The 15,979-nt window shown below is 37.3% G+C and overlaps 1 protein-coding gene across 11 annotated transcripts in view; it reads left to right on the top strand.

Annotated features, from left to right (window-relative positions):
• WDSUB1 (WD repeat, sterile alpha motif and U-box domain containing 1) overlaps window positions 1-15,979 on the top strand; it is an 83,643-nt gene that overhangs the window by 64,204 nt on the left and 3,460 nt on the right. Inside the window, exons 11-12 of one of the 11 annotated variants that reach the window (XR_003437996.1) lie at window positions 13,642-13,733; window positions 15,586-15,778. The exons of 8 other annotated variants lie outside the window; for them this stretch is intronic. Coding sequence is in view for 1 of the 3 variants with exons in the window: in XM_027130713.1 (XP_026986514.1) it covers window positions 15,586-15,608 (23 nt within the window). In the remaining 2 variants the exon portion in view is untranslated. Of the gene's footprint in view, window positions 1-13,641; window positions 13,734-15,585; window positions 15,779-15,979 lie in introns of those variants that run through there. 2 more of the 11 variants (XR_003437995.1, XM_027130713.1) reach the window with 2 other exon arrangements.

A 15,979-nucleotide genomic window follows, 5' to 3' on the forward strand; every position in this document is an offset into this window, starting at 1 on the left:
TTACACCGAAAGGAACTAGAGAAAGAACAAACAAAACCTAAAGTTAGCAGAAGGAAAAAATCATAAAGATCAGAGCAGAAATAAATGAAGTAGAAACAAAGAATAGCAATGATCAGTAAAACTAAAAGTTGGTTCTTTGAGAAGATAAACAAAATTGATAAAGCATTAGCCAGACTCATCAAGAAAAAGAGAGAGAGGACTCAATAAAATTAGAAATGAAAAAGGAGAAGTTAGACACCACAGAAATACAAAACATCCTAAGAGACTACTACAAGCAACTCTATGCCAATAAAATGGACAACCTGGAAGAAATGGACAAATTCTTAGAAAGGTATAACCTTCCAAGACTGAACCAGGAAGAAATAGAAAATATGAACAGACCAATCACAAGTAATGAAATTGAAACTGTGACTAAAAATCTTCCAACAAACAAAAGTCCAGCACCAGATGGCTTCACAGGTGTATTCTATCAAACATTTAGAGAAGACCTAACACCCATCCTTCTCAAACTTTTCCAAAAAATTGCAGAGGAAGGAACATTCCAAAACTCGTTCTATGAGGCCACCATCGCCCTGATATCAAAACGAGACAAAGATACTACAAAAAAAGAAAATTACAGACCAACATCACTGATGAATATAGAATCAAAAATCCTCAACAAAATACTAGGAAACAAAATTCAATAACACATTAAAAGGATCATATACCATGATCAAGTGGGATTTATCCCAGGGATGCAAGGATTTTTCAGTATATGCAAGTCAATCAGTGTGATACACTGTATTAAGAAATTGAGGAGTAAAAATCATATTGTCATCTCAATAGATGCAGGAAAAGCTTTTGACAAAATTAAACACCGTTTATGATAAAACTCTCCAGAAAGTGGCCATAGAGGGAACCTACCTCAACATAATAAAGGCCATATATGACAAACCCACAGTAAATATCGTTCTCAATGGTGAAAAACTGAAAGCATTTCCTCTAAAATCAGGAACAAGACAAGGATGTCCACTCTCGCCACTGTTATTCAACATAGTTTTGGAAGGCCTAGCCATGGCAATCAGAGAAGAAAAAGAATGAAATGAATACAAATTGGAAAAGAAGAAGTAAAACTGTCACTGTTTGCCAATGACATGATACTATACATAGAGAATGGTAACGATGCCACTAGAAAACTACTAGAGCTAATTAATGAATTTGGTAAAGTTACAGGATACAAAAGTAATATACAGTAATCTCTTGCATTCCTATACACTAACAACGAAAGATCAGAAAGAGAAATTAAACAGTCCTGTTCACCACTGCAACAAAAAGAATAAAATACCTAGGAATAAACCTACCTACGGAGGTAAAAGACCTGCACTCAGAAAACTATGAAACACTGATGAAATATATCAAAGATGACACAAACAGATGGAGTGATATACTGTGTTCTTGGATTGGAAGAATCAATATTGTGAAAATGACTATACTACCCAGAGACATCTACAGATTCAGTGCAATCCCTATCAAATTACCAATGGCATTTTTTTACAAAACTAGATCAAAAAATCTTAAAATCTGTATGGAGACACAAAAGACCCCGAATAGCCGAAGCAATCTTGAGGGAAGAAAACAGAGCTGGTGGAATCAGACTGCTGATTTCAGACTATACTACAAAGCTACAGTATTCAAGACAGCATGGTACTGGCAGAGAAACAGAAATACAGATCAATGGAACAGGATAGAAAGCCCTAGATTAATGGAAATAAAAACAAAAATAAATGGAACCTAATGAAACTTAAAAGCTTTTGCATGGCAAAGGAACCTATAAAGAAGACGAAAAGGCAACCCTCAGAATGGGAGAAAATATTTGCAAATGAGTCAAAGGACAAAGGATTAATCTCCAAAATATATAAACAGCTCATGCAGCTCAATATTAAAAAGACAAACAACCCAATCAAAAGCACAGAATACCTAAATAGGCATTTCTCCAAAGAAGACATACAGATGGCCAAGAGGCACATAAAAAGCTGCTCAACATCACTAATTATTAGAGAAATGCAAATCAAAACTACAATGAGGTATCACCTCACACCGGTCAGAATGGCCGTCATCAGAAAATTTGCAAACTACAAAGGCTGGAGAGGATGTGGAGAAAAGGGAACCCCCTTGCACTGTTGGTGGGAATGTAAATTGATAGAGCCACTGTGGAGAACAGGATGGAGGTTCCTTAAAAAAACTAAAATTACCATATGACCCAGCAATCCCACTACTGGGCATATACCCAGAAAAAACCGTAATTCAGAAAGACACATGCAGGGCTTCCCTGGTGGCGCAGTGGTTGAGAATCTGCTTGCCGATGCAGGGGACACGGGTTCGTGCCCCAGTCCAGGAGGATCCCACATGCCACGGAGCGGCTAGGCCCGTGAGCCACGGCCGCTGGGCCTGCGTGTCCAGAGCCTGTGCTCTGCAAAGGGAGAGGCCACAACAGTGAGAGGCCCGTGTACCACCAAAAAAAAAAAAAAAAAAAGACACATGCACCCCAATGTTCATTGCAGCACTGTTTACAATAGCCAGGTTATGGAAGCAATCTAAATGCCCATCTACAAGACAAATGGATAACGATGGTGTGGGACATGTATAGAATGGAATATTACTCATCCATAAAAAGGAATGAAATTGGGTCATTCGTAGAGACGTGGATGGACCTAGAGATTATCATACAGAGTGAAGTAAGTAAGAAAGAGAAAAACAAATATCGTATATTAACGCATATATGTGGAATCAAGAAAAATGGTACAGATGAACCTGTTTGCAAGGCAGAAATAAAGACACAGATGTAGAGAACAAACATATGGACACCAAGGGGGGAAGCAGAGTGAGTGGTGGTGGGATGAATTGAGAGATTGGGATTGACGTATGTACAGTAGTATGTGTAAAATAGATGTTAAGAACTGGCTGTATTAAATAAAGTCAAATAAAATTCAAAAAAAAAGTATATGGGAGTATGTACATAGGTTACATGCAAATACTATGCCATTTTATGTAACGGACTTTTGCACCTGTGGATTTTGGTATCCACAGGGGGTCCTTTAACCAAACCACTTTGGATACTAGGGACGACTTCAGTCCCATTTGTCTGTTTTTGCTTTTGTTGCCTGTGCCTTTGGTGTCCTAGCCAAGAAAGCATTGCCAAACTCAATGAATATTCTCTTCAACAAGTGTTGCTGGGAAAACTAGATATCCACATATGGAAGAATGAAGTTGGATCCTTACTTTAACCATATACAAAAATCAATTCAGATGGATTAAAGAACTAAGTATAAGAGTTGAAACTATAGGGCTTCCCTGGTGGCACAGTGGTTGAGAGTCCGCCTGCCGATTCAGGGGACACGGGTTCGTGCCCCGGTCTGGGAAGATCCCACATGCCGTGGAGCGGCTAGGCCCATGAGCCATGGCCGCTGAGCCTGCGCGTCTGGAGCCTGTGCTCCGCAACAGGAGAGGCCACAACAGTGAGAGGCCCGCGTACCGCAAAAAAAAAAAAGAATTGAAACTATAAACCTCCAAGAAGAAAGCATAGGGGAAAGCTTCATGACGTGGAAAAACGTGTAGTCTTTCCCCATTGTGTAATGTTGGCACCCTTGTTGAAGATCATTTGACCATATATGTGAGTGTTCGTTTCTGAGCTCTCTATTCTGTTCCATTGGTTTGTATGTCTGTCTTTATGCCAGTACCACACTATTTTGATTATTGTAGCTTTGTCGTATGTTTTGAAATAAGAAAGCATGAAGCTTCTAGCTTTGTTCTTTCTCAGGGTTGTTTTGACTCTTCAGGGTCCCTTGAGATTCCATATGAATTTTAGGATAGATTTTTCTATTTTTGCAAAAAATGCAGTTGGGATTTTGATAGAGATCGCATTGATTCTGTAGATCACTTTGGGTAGTACGGAGTATTTAACATTATTAACTCTTCCAACCTGTGAATACAGGATGTCTTTCCATTTGTTTGTGTCTTCTTTTATTTCTTTCAGCATGTTTTGTAGTTTGCAGTATAAAAGCTTACAAGGATTTTGCTTGGGATAGTGTTTAATCTGTAGATCCCTTTGGTATTGACAACTCCAATTCACAGGTATGATATAGCTCTCCTTTTATTTAGGTGTTCTTTTAAAATTTAAACTGAGTTTATTTTATTTATTTTTGGCTGCGTTGGGTCTCCATTGCTGTGTGCAGGCTTTCTCTGTGGTGAGCAAGGGCTACTCTTCATTGTGGTGTGCAGGCTTCTCATTGCAGTAGCTTCTCTTGTTGCGGAACATGGGCTCTAGGTGCACAGGCCTCAGCCGTTGTGGTGCACAGCCTTAGTTGTTCCGCAGCATGTGGAATCTCACTGGACCAGGGCTCGAACCTGTGTCCCCTACACAGGCAGGTGGATTCTTAACCACTGCACCACCAGGGAAGCTCTATTTAGGTCTTCTTAATGTTTGCTAAACAGTGTTTGTGTTTCGGTCTATAGGTTTTGCACATATTTTGCCAACATTATCCTTAGGTATTTCATTTTTTATAACAAATTTGTAAATACTACTTTTCAAACTTTTGATTTCCAGTTCTTAATTGCCTGGTATTTCACACTGGATTTTGTAGATTTACTTTATTTTTTGACTTGCTTAATTAGTTTATTAGTAACAAGAGCTTTTAAAATAGATCCTTTGACTTTCTAAAGTAAAAAAAAATTCATTTTATTTTTTAGATTCCACATATAAGTGATAATATACAGTATTTATTTTTCTCTGACTTATTTCATTAAGCATAATACCCTCCAGGTCCATCCATGTTGCTGTAAATGGCAAAATTTCATTCTTTTTTTATAGCAGACTAGTATTCCATTATATATACATACCACATCTTCTTTATCCCTTCATCCATTGATGGACACTTATATTGCTTTCATATCTTGGCTGTTGTAAAGAATGCTACTATAAACATTGGGGTGCATGTATCTTTTTGAATTACTCTTTTCATTTTCTTCAGATATATACCCAACAGTGGAACCGCTGGATCATATGTAGTTCTGTTTTTAGGTTTTTGAGGAACCTCCATCTTGTTTTCCACAGTGGCTGCACCAACAGTATACTGGAGTTCCCTTTCTCCACATGCTCACAACATTTGTTACTTGTTGTCTTTTTGATGATAGCCATTCTCACAGCTGTAAGGCTATATCTTATTATAGTTTTAATTTGCGTTTCCCTGATGATTAGCAATGTTGGGAATTTTTTCGTGTGCCTGTTGGCCATCTGTATGTCTTCTTTGGAAAAATGTCTATTCAGGTCTCCTGCACATTTTAAAATCAGGTTCTTTGTTGATATTGAGATGTATGAGCTGTTTATATATTTTAGATATTAATCCCTTATCAGTTGTATCATTTGCAAATACTTTCTCCCATTCAGTAGGTTGTCTTTTTTTTTATTGCTGGTTTCCTTTGCGTACAAAAGCTTTTAATTAGGTCCCACTTGTTTAGTTTTGCTTTTGTTTTCTTTGCCTTAGGAGAAAGATCCAAAAAAATATTGCTACAATTTATGCAAAGAATGTTCTGCCTGTTTTCTTCTAGGAGTTTTATGGTGTCAGGTCTTACATATAGGTCTTTAAACCATTTTGAGTTTATTTTTGTATATGGCATGAGAAAATGTTCTATTTCCATTCTTATACATGTAGCTGTCCAGTTTTTCCAGCACTACTTATTGAAGAGACTGTCCTTTCCATATTGTATTTTCTTGCCTCCTTTGTCATAGATTAATTGACTGTGAGTGTATGGGTTTATTTCAGGGCTCTCTGTTCTGTTGCATTGATCTATGTGTCTGTTTTTCTGCCAGTACCATACTGTATTGATGACTGTAGCTTTGTAGTATAGTCTGAAGTCAGGGGGCATGATACCTCAGCTCTGTTCTTTCTCAAAATTGCTTTGGGAATTTGGGGTCTTTTGTGTAAATCTATAGATTGCTTTGGGTAGTATGGACATTTTAACAATATTAATTCTTCCAACCCAAGAGCACCGGATATCTTTCCATTTCTCTGTATCATCTTCATTTTCCTTCATTAGTGTTTTATAGTTTTCACAGTATAGGTCTTTCATTTCCTTGGTGAAGTTTTTTCCTAGCTATTTAGTTATTTTTAATGCAATTCTAAATGGGATTGTTTTCTTGCTTTCTCTGATAGCTCGTTATTAATGTATAGAAAAACAACAGATTTCTGTATATTAACCCTGTATCCTGCACCTTTACTGAATTTATTCTAATATTTTGGTGGAGATTTTAGGGTTTTCTATATATAGTATGTCATCTGGAAATGTGACAGTTTTACTTCTTTCCTTCCAATTTGGATGCCTTTTCTTTTTCTTATCTGATTGCTGTGGCTAGGCCTTTTTTTTTTTTGGCTGTGCTGGGTCTTCGTTTCTGTGTGTGGGCTTTCTCTAGTTGCAGTGCGTGGGCCTCTCACTGTCAACGGCCTCTCGTTGCAGAGCACAAGCTCCAGACGCTCAGGCTCAGTAGTTGTGGCTCACGGGCCTAGTTGCTCCACAGCATGTGGGATCTTCCCAGACCAGGGCTTGAACCCGTGTCTGCTGCATTGGCAGGCAGATTCTCAACCAGTGCACCACCAGGGAAGCCCCATGTGGCTAGGACTTCTAATACTACGTTAAAGAGATGTGGCAAGGGCTTCCCTGGTGGCACAGTGGGTGAGAGTCCGCCTGCCGATGCAGGGAACACAGGTTTGTGCCCCAGTCCGGGAAGATCCCACATGCCACAGAGTGGCTGGGCCCGTGAGCCATGGCCGCTGAGCCTGCATGTCCGGAGCCTGTGCTTCACAACGGGAGAGGCCACAACAGTGAGAGGCCCGCATACCGCCCAAAAAAAAAAAAAAAAAAAGAGAGAGATGTGGCAAGAGTGGGTATCCTTGTCTTATTTCTGATTTTAGAGGAAAGGCTTTCAGTTTTTCACCATTTAGTATGATGTTATAGCTGTGGGTTTTTCATAAATGGACTTTATTATGTTGAGGTATGTTTCCTCTATACACAAGTGATTTTTATATGTTGATTTTCTATCCTGCAGCTTTGCTGAATTTATTTTTTGTGTGGAATCTGAATTATCCTCTTTACATATTGCTGGATTTGATGTGCTAATACTTCCAGTATTTTTATATATGTGTTCATAAGGGGATATTGGTTGTACTTTTCTTGTAATTTCTGACATGGTATGAAAGTAATTCTGGCCTCATAAATGATTGCTAAGTGTTTCCTCTCCATTTTCTGAGTTTGTACGGTATTGCTATTATTTTTTCCTTAAATGTTTGTTAGAACTTACCGGTGACGTCATCTAGGCCTGAAGTTTTTTGTAGGAGAGTTCTTAACCACAAATTCAATTATGAATTCAAATCCAGCTTTAATAGGTTAGTTCACAAAATTGAATTTGTGACTGTTCTCTGTTGGAGGTTTGCATTTTTTATCATCTTAAAATACCCTTGTTGGTATCATTTAATGTATTCTGTCTTGAATTTTGTCTCATACATTTCAGTCTTGGCTCTCTTGTTTTTTTTAATAGCTGCATGGTATATTTCTTTCATTTTATGTATTTTTAAAATAAACATAAGTATACATATTGAATTTTCACATAATCAAGTCAAGAAGGGTAGTCAATATTGTGACTTAACATTAATCAGAAGCACTTTATTTTTCAAGTGTATATATATATTTAATTTTACTGAAGTACAGTTGATTTTCAGTGTTAATTTCTGCTGTGCAGCAAAGTGATCAGTTATACACATATATACTTTTTCATGTTCTTTTCCACTACAGTTTATCAAAGGATATTGAATATAGTTCCCTGTGCTAGACAGTAGGACTTTGTTGTTTATCCATCCTATATATAATAGTTTGCATCTGCTAATCCCAAACTGCCCAACCTTCCCTCTCCCTTGGCAACCACAAGTCTGTTCTCTGTATCTGTAAGTCTATTTTTGTTTTGTAGATATGTTTGTGTCGTATTTTAGATTCCACATAAAAGTGATATGGTATTTGTCTTTCTGACTTCACTTAGTATGATAATCTCTAGGTCCATCCATGTTGCTGCAAATGGCATTATTTCATTCTTTTTTATGGGTGAGTAGTACTCCATTTTACCATATCTTCTTTATTCATCTGTCAGTGGGTATTTAGGTTGTTTCCATGTCTTGACTATTGTAAATGGTGCTGCTATGAACATTGGGGTGCATGTATCTTTTTGAATTATGGTTTTCTCTGGGTATATGCCCAGTAGTGGGATTGCTGGATCATATGTAATTCTATTTTTAGTTTAAGGAACCTCCATACTGTTCTCCATAGTGGCTGTATTGATTTTTACATTCCCACCAACAGTGCAAGAGGGTTCCCTTTTCTCCACACCCTCTCCAGCATTTGTTGTTTATAGATTTTCTGATGACCATTCTAACTGGTGTGAGGTGATACCTCATTGTAGTTTTGATTTGCATTTCTCTAATAGTGATGTTGAGCAGCTTTTCATATACCTCTTGGTCATCTTTATGTCTTATTTGGAGAAATGTCTATTTAGGTCTAATGCCCATTTTTCAGTTGGGTTGTTTGTTTTTTGTTGAGTTGTATGAACTCTTTGTATATTTTGGAAATTAAGCCCATATTGGTTGCATCATTTGCAAATATTTTCTCCCAGTCCATAGGTTGTCTTTCTGTTTATGGTTTCCTTTGCTGAGAAGCACATTTTTATCTAAATTGAAACAGACACTGTCTCTTTTGGGTCTAGCTTAAGTATCATGTTTGTGTGATTTGTTCGTGCTGTTGCACAAAGCAGTAATTGTTCATTCTCGTGTCAGTATACAGTTTATTTATCCATTCTACTATTGATAGTCATTGTTGGCTATCGTAAACATGCTGCCATGAACCTTTAATCATTTTTTGTGTGTATGAATGTACAAATGCATTTCTGTTGGGTGTATTCCTGGGAATGGATATACGTAGTTATCCGGAGTGGTTGAATCAGTTTATACTTCCACCAGCAGCGGGTGAGAGTTCTAGTTGCTCCATAGCCTTCTGTACATTTAGTATTGCCTTTGTTTTTCATTTAAACCTTTGTGGTGCCACCCATTCATTTTTAAATTTTATTTTATTGAAACAATTGTAGATTCACACTCTGTTCTGTAAGAAATGAGAGATTTCTTGCACTTTTCCCAGTTCCCTCACTGGTAGCATTTTGCAGATGATACTGTACTATTACAACTAGGGTATTAACATTGATGCGATCCACAAATCTTATATTTAGATTTCCCCAGATGTGTATTAAGTTGTATACAGTTTTGCCCCTTTTGGAAGTTTGAGTATCAACCACTATTGAAGACAAAACCCACAAGGACCGCTCCTGTTGCCTTCTTATAACTATATCCATTATCTGCCTGCTCTCTTCCCACCTCCACCCCAGTGTGTCCTCTGTTTCTAAAATTTTGTCATTTCAAAATTGTTATATAGATGGGCTCATACAGTATATAACCTTTTGGGATTAGCTTTTTTCATTTAGCATAATTCCCAGCTAGTCACCATCCCAGCTAGTCACCATCCATTTATTTTTAGCCTTCCTGTGTTACTTTGTTTTAGAAGTGTTCCCTGTGGAAAACATACAGTTGAATTAAATTTTAAAAATTCAGTCTTATCTTTAATAGAACAGAACCAATTTCTTTTGCTTTCTTCTACTTCCCTTTTCCCCCTCCTTTCCTGAATTGATCACATGTCCTTTTTGGCTTTTTTCTTCCCCATGGTGTTTTGGAAGCCCTATACCTTACATCTGTTGAATTAACTGTCTCAGAAAAAAATTTCTGAGACTTGTTTCTGCCTATATTTCAGCATTCTTACACAGTATTTTTTTCATCTATCCTTTTAAATTATGACTGCAGCATGTGCTTGGTGAAAAACACTTAAGCAACACAGAAATAAATATTTTGAAAATGTGGAGACTCTTCCATATAGATCATGTAGATATACTCTGGTATATCCTTCCAGATATTTTTCTAGCCACTTATAATTTTGTTCTATAACAAATAGGATGATACATTAAAAAATTTTTATTTAATATATATCAGATAGTATTCCCTTGTTAGTATATTCAGAACTACTTCATTCTCAACTGTAGGACAGTATTTTATGGTATGGATGTTCCATATATTAACTCTTACTCTGTTAAGACATTTCGCCAAGTAATTCTGCAGAAAAAAATCCACAGTCATATAGTATATACAGGTATACTTGTTGAACTATTTCTGTTGGATAAATTCTCAATACTGATAGGCACTGCCATATTTAATTTTTTTGTTTTAATTATGCTCAGCTTTATTTTTAAATATTAGCATGTGCAATTTTTGTCCATTTTGACCTCCAGATAAATTTTAGAATCATTTTGTTATGCTACAAAAGAAAATCTCATTGACATTTTGATTAGAATTACAAAAAAATCTAAAAACGAAATGTTAATTTTGGGGTGGAGCGAGTAGGAATGACAACTTTCACTAGTCAAGCTTTCCATCTCTTCTGAACATTTAAATATGTTAATTTTTAGAAAAATAAGTGTTCACATTTATAACTCATCATACTAAATTGTAAAAACCTAATAAACCTTATCTGAGCACGCTGATTTTTCTCTAAAGCCTTCACAGTGTTACCAAACCCAGGTCTGGCTGCTTGCTGCTCGAAAGCCAAGTCTCGAGAGACAAGTGTTGGTAGGAAAGGAAAGGTTGCTTTATTTTGGAGGCTGGCAACTGGCGGGGAGGGCAGATGCCAGTCCAAAGCCTGACTCCCCCTGCCGACAATTAGGGGGCAAGAGTGTATATAGACAGAGGGAGGGGGCTACATGCAGAAACAATACAGTCAGCTCTGACAGTCATCTTGAAATTGGTCATCGGTGGCCTTACCAGCGTCATCTTGATCGTTTTAGGTACAGTTAATCTTCAGTTCCACGTTCGGTTTCCATTTCTTTGAGGCCAGTTCTTGTGGCAGCTTATGTCATGACTAGAGCCTGGTCATCATGTAGATAACTTCTTCCACCTGGTGGAGGTTTCAGTATTTATAAGACAGCTCACAGGATATGGCTCAGAATATTATCTGTAGCCCTTAAGGAGGAACTAAAGGTCCTTGACTATGCTTAATGACTAAACTATTATTATTTGATCTCCTTTGACTGTTTTCCTTTGTTTCTGCACTCCGATTAAACTTATTCTTTGGCTAAAGTTTTTCCACAGACAAAAGGCAGGCTGAGTACATGGTTGGGGGCGGGGGGCAAGGACCATAGGGTCCTGCTCCGTTTCAACGGTGATTTATCTCAATTATTTATAGAGAATACATTCTTTAGCGTCTGTTGTTTCAGTGCAAGTGTAATGTCAGTTTCTGATTTTTTGTTTCAGTTTGATATGTATTTTTATTTCTCTTGTTCAGGGTACACTGCTTCTTGAATGAATTCTGTGCCTTTTATCAATTCTGGAAAACTTTGCTATTCTCATTCTGTACACCTTCTCCAGCTTGCCTACCAGTCATCTCTTCTGCATTGTGTTAATGCTATACCATTGAGATTTTCTTTCAAAATTTCAGTATTTGTCATTTCTGGAAATCTGATCTAGCATGTAGATTAAGGCGCATAGACTGCTTGGGTTTAAATCCCAGCTGTGTCTTTCCATACTTGTATGATCTTGGAAAGTTATTCAGGCCATGCATGAATTTCTTCATAAAGTTGTACAGATTAAATAATACAGGTAACAGTGCCCTGGAACAGCCTAATGATACACAATTAGCTGTATAAGTATTAAATATTTCTTTTTCATAGTACATTGTTTTAGATTCATTCCCATTTTAGGAATACTCACTGGTTGTTTCTATTATCAGTTTCTGAGGTTTGTGTGATCTAATCCTTCTCTTTGTTTCTGCATGCTTGTCTTCAGTCAAGCGTTACCTGTGGAAGTTGAGTACAGGAAGAGGGCATATAGCTCCAAAGGAGTGTTGGGCTTGCTTTGTCTGTTTCTCAGGACAACAGGTGGGCAGCAGTGGGCTAAGAACTTGGACAACAGATGTATTAAAAATTCAGAGCCCAGGCCTGTGAGCTAATAATATTTTTCACTTGAACTTTTTTCACTAGAGCAAAGCCATTTGAACCTGTAAGTCAGCTATCCATGTTAGAAATGGTGACTAAAAGAAGCACCTTTTAAGTATAATCTAGTAAGAAATTTGGGGGTTTACTTAATCTTTATTACTAGAAATAGCAGTGTATGGAATGAATAAAGTAAGTGTCATTACTTTGGTATCTTATCACAACTTAATTATGTGAGTATATTCAATAATTATGAAGTAGGGCTTCCCTGGTGGCGCAGTGGTTGAGAGTCTGCCTGCCGATGCAGGGGACACGGGTTCGTGCCCCGGTCCGGGAAGATCCCACATGCTGCGGAGCGGCTGGGCCCATAAGCCATGGCCGCTGAGCCTGTGCGTCCGGAGCCTGTGCTCCGCAACGGGAGAGGCCACAACAGTGAGAGGCCCGCGTACTGCAAAAAATAATAATAATTATTATGAAGTAAAATTCTGTGAATAGAGCTTATTAAATATTGTTTATTTCCGAGAACTATCTGGTATAGCTCTTTTTTTTCTTTCTGGTATAGCTCTTGATTTGTCAACTCAGTATCTTGGTTTATAGCAAGAGTCAGATGGTACTGTCTGGGCAAAAATAATTTTAAAAATTATTGAAAGCTTTAAAATCCTTAGGTCAATTTAAAAAATATGAAAACAAGCAAACTTAGTTAATACTGAATGTAATGTGCACTATATATTTTCTTTTAAAAACTGTCAGTTTTTTCCCCTAGTGATACATGTTTGATTTCAAATAAGCTAACTCTAGTTATAGTAAACTTCAGGCATGAATTTTTAAAAGAAATCCAAATTTTCAGATGCAGTTATTTCTAGTTACAGTGTTTCATTGCTTTTTTAATTATACATGACAGACACACTGTCTGTGGGTGGGGAAGCGGTCCTTGCTTTGTACTGTAGCTCTGATAATACCTTTTAGTGCTTTGGGATGAACTTTGGTAGAACAGTTTGAAAGCTGACATATAAACAGCAATGCACTCAGAATTCCTACTTTCTCTGTTAAATGTTTCAGGGAATGTATTTGACCCCAGTAGAAAACTGTTGATTATTCCAAAGAATCACTACTTTATAATATCATAGAAAGCTTATATTAAACTTTAGGATAAACTGTGACCAGTGTAACTGACTTTCTTATAGCAGGAAGCTTGTACCTCCATAGAGTGAATGGGTTGATATTTTATTCACTGCTACCGCTCAAGAAACTGACAACCCACAGGCAGGGAAGGAAAAATTATTCCTTTAAGGGAATTCAATTAAAGGTGATAAAATACTATAAGATGATAATAGGCTCTAACAATGTAGATATCATAGAACTATTAAACATGGAGAGTAGTGAGTATGAAAAGTTGAATAAGCTCACTGATTATTAACTGAGTAAAAAGCCTATTTGAAATTTAGACAGTGAGGGACAGAAAAAGACTACTAGCTAATTTGAATATTACTTATATAGTAAGGAACCAATAGACACTAATACTATTGGTCTCATCTTTTTTAAAGGTATTAGTGTAAAGGTAAACCAGTAGATCAAAAATACAAACTTCCCTAAGTATCAAAATGGAAGAAACCAGCTCTACAGTGAAAGAATTTATGTAAGTAATCTATAAAGATATAAAAAGAATGACAGAACTGTATTACCAAACGTACTGATAATAAACAATTTGGCTTAACTCATCCCTAAAGAGATGAAAGATTTGAGGTTGACAAAGCACAATCTAACTTAAAGATTCAGAAAGGTTAGAAATAAAAGGATAGACAAAAATGAGACAGTTGCAACTAAAAATAAAGGAGTTACATACTTGCCTGCAAGAGAATTCAGACCAAAAAAAAGTTAAAATGACACAGGATACTATATAATACTGAAGACCACGATTCTCAGTGAGGACAAACCATTACTAGCTATGCAGTCCCAAACACAGCAAAGACTTTCACAGAGCAGAAGCTACAGACAGTGTAAGGCAATGGAAGGAGAAATACAGCACAGTAATAGGCTTGATCATACCTGTCAGTCCAAAATAGGAAGTACACCTTCTTTTTGAATAGATCGCCAGAAATAACAAAAACACCATTGGGTCACCACAGTGGAATGTAACTAAGAAATTAATAACAAAAGTGGGCCCCTTTCACCTGGAGGGTTAAAAACATGCTGTTATCATATGTATCCAGCTTGGTGGTAAATGAATTAGCTGTCACTGAACTCACAATATTTCACACGCCCACCATTTTTCAGAGGCCAGTGTGATATGTAAGATTGCGGTTCATTATATATCAGCTTTGCATAAATAAAAATTGAGTATATTTTCCTACAGAAACTATTCTTACAACTCAATAGTAAGACAAATAACCCAACTGAAAAAACAGGTAAAGGATTTGAATAGACCTTTCTCCACAGACGATATGCAAATGGCCAATAAACACTGGAAAAGGTGCTCAACATCATTAGGGAAGTGAAAATCAAAACCACAAACAGATACCACCTTCACACCCACTAGGATGACTAGAATCAAAAGGATGGAAGATGGCAAGGAGATGCAGAAATATTGCTAGTGGGAATGGAAAATGGTGCAGCTGCTGTTGAAAACAGTTTGGCAATTCCTCAGAAAGTTACCATGTGACCACACAATTGTACTTCTAGATATTTATCCTAGAGAATTGAAAATATGTTCATACAAAAAGTTGTACTTGAATGTTCATAGCAGTCTTATTGATAATAGCCAAAAAGTGGTAATAACTCAAATGTCCCATCACTGGATGGACAAATTTAAAAATCTGGTATATCTACACAATGGAATATTAATCAGATATAAAAGGGAACAGATACTATACATGCTACATAGATGAACCTTGGAAACATTAGGCTAAGTGAAAGAAGCCAGACAACAAAGGCCACATGTTGTATGGGTCTGTTTATAGGAAATGTCCAGAATAGGCAACTCCGTAGAGACAAAGTAGATTAGTGGTCACTGGGGGAGAGGAATGACCGCTAATAGGTTCAGAGTTTCTTTATGGAATGATGAAAATGTTCTGAAATTAGATAGTATAATTTACAGAGTTGTGCAACCATCGCCACTAAGAACCACTGAATTGTATATTTAAAAGGGTGGCTTTTATGGTATGTGACTTATATCTCAAAAACAAAAGGTGGTACAGTATCTGCAGAAGCATCTATGTTCGCTAGGACGCAGGGAACAAAGAGAATGAGTTGAGGTTATTAGAACCTCACGTGGGTCTCTCAGAACCAGAACTCAGGCTTCTAAGAAGGGGGAGCTACCAAGCTGGTGCTTCTTTCTTTAAAGGGGGAAGGGTAAGAGCTTTGGGCAGTACCTACAATGAAGCAAATATAAAAAAATTTGGAGAGTATAACCAGTTACCCCTGCCAGATAAAGGGCCATGACCAGGCACAACACTGATAGGAGCCTTCACCTTGTTTTTGTCTCCTTCTAGAGAAATCCTATTGCAGGACATAACAAGAAGCCAGCTGGCAAAGCAGAAATGTGGTTTACAGTATCCTGGCTCCCAGCATGCTGAGTCCTCAGCATCACATATGGATTTGGAGCTGAGGCACCATAGGTTAATAGGGCTAATCAGCATTTAGCAAGTTACATCAATGCGGAATCAATAGCCTTCGTGTGTGTGTGTGTGTGTGTGTGTGTAAACAAAAAGCAGTTAAAAGGTATGATGGAAGACAATTTACAAGAACAAAAACAAAACGCTATAAAACATCCCTGTAAAGTCTACTTGGAAAAAAAATGGAAAGCATAGCACACTGATAGATAGGAAGACTCATCGCGAGCAAGATGTCACTATTAGGCTTTTTCCTAGAAATACAGAAGGTGAT

Source organism: Aethalodelphis obliquidens, unplaced genomic scaffold (assembly GCF_003676395.1).
Source record: "Aethalodelphis obliquidens isolate GAN/ISIS:26980383/991018 unplaced genomic scaffold, ASM367639v1 scaffold2, whole genome shotgun sequence".
In the NCBI taxonomy this organism is placed as follows: domain Eukaryota; kingdom Metazoa; phylum Chordata; class Mammalia; order Artiodactyla; family Delphinidae; genus Aethalodelphis; species Aethalodelphis obliquidens.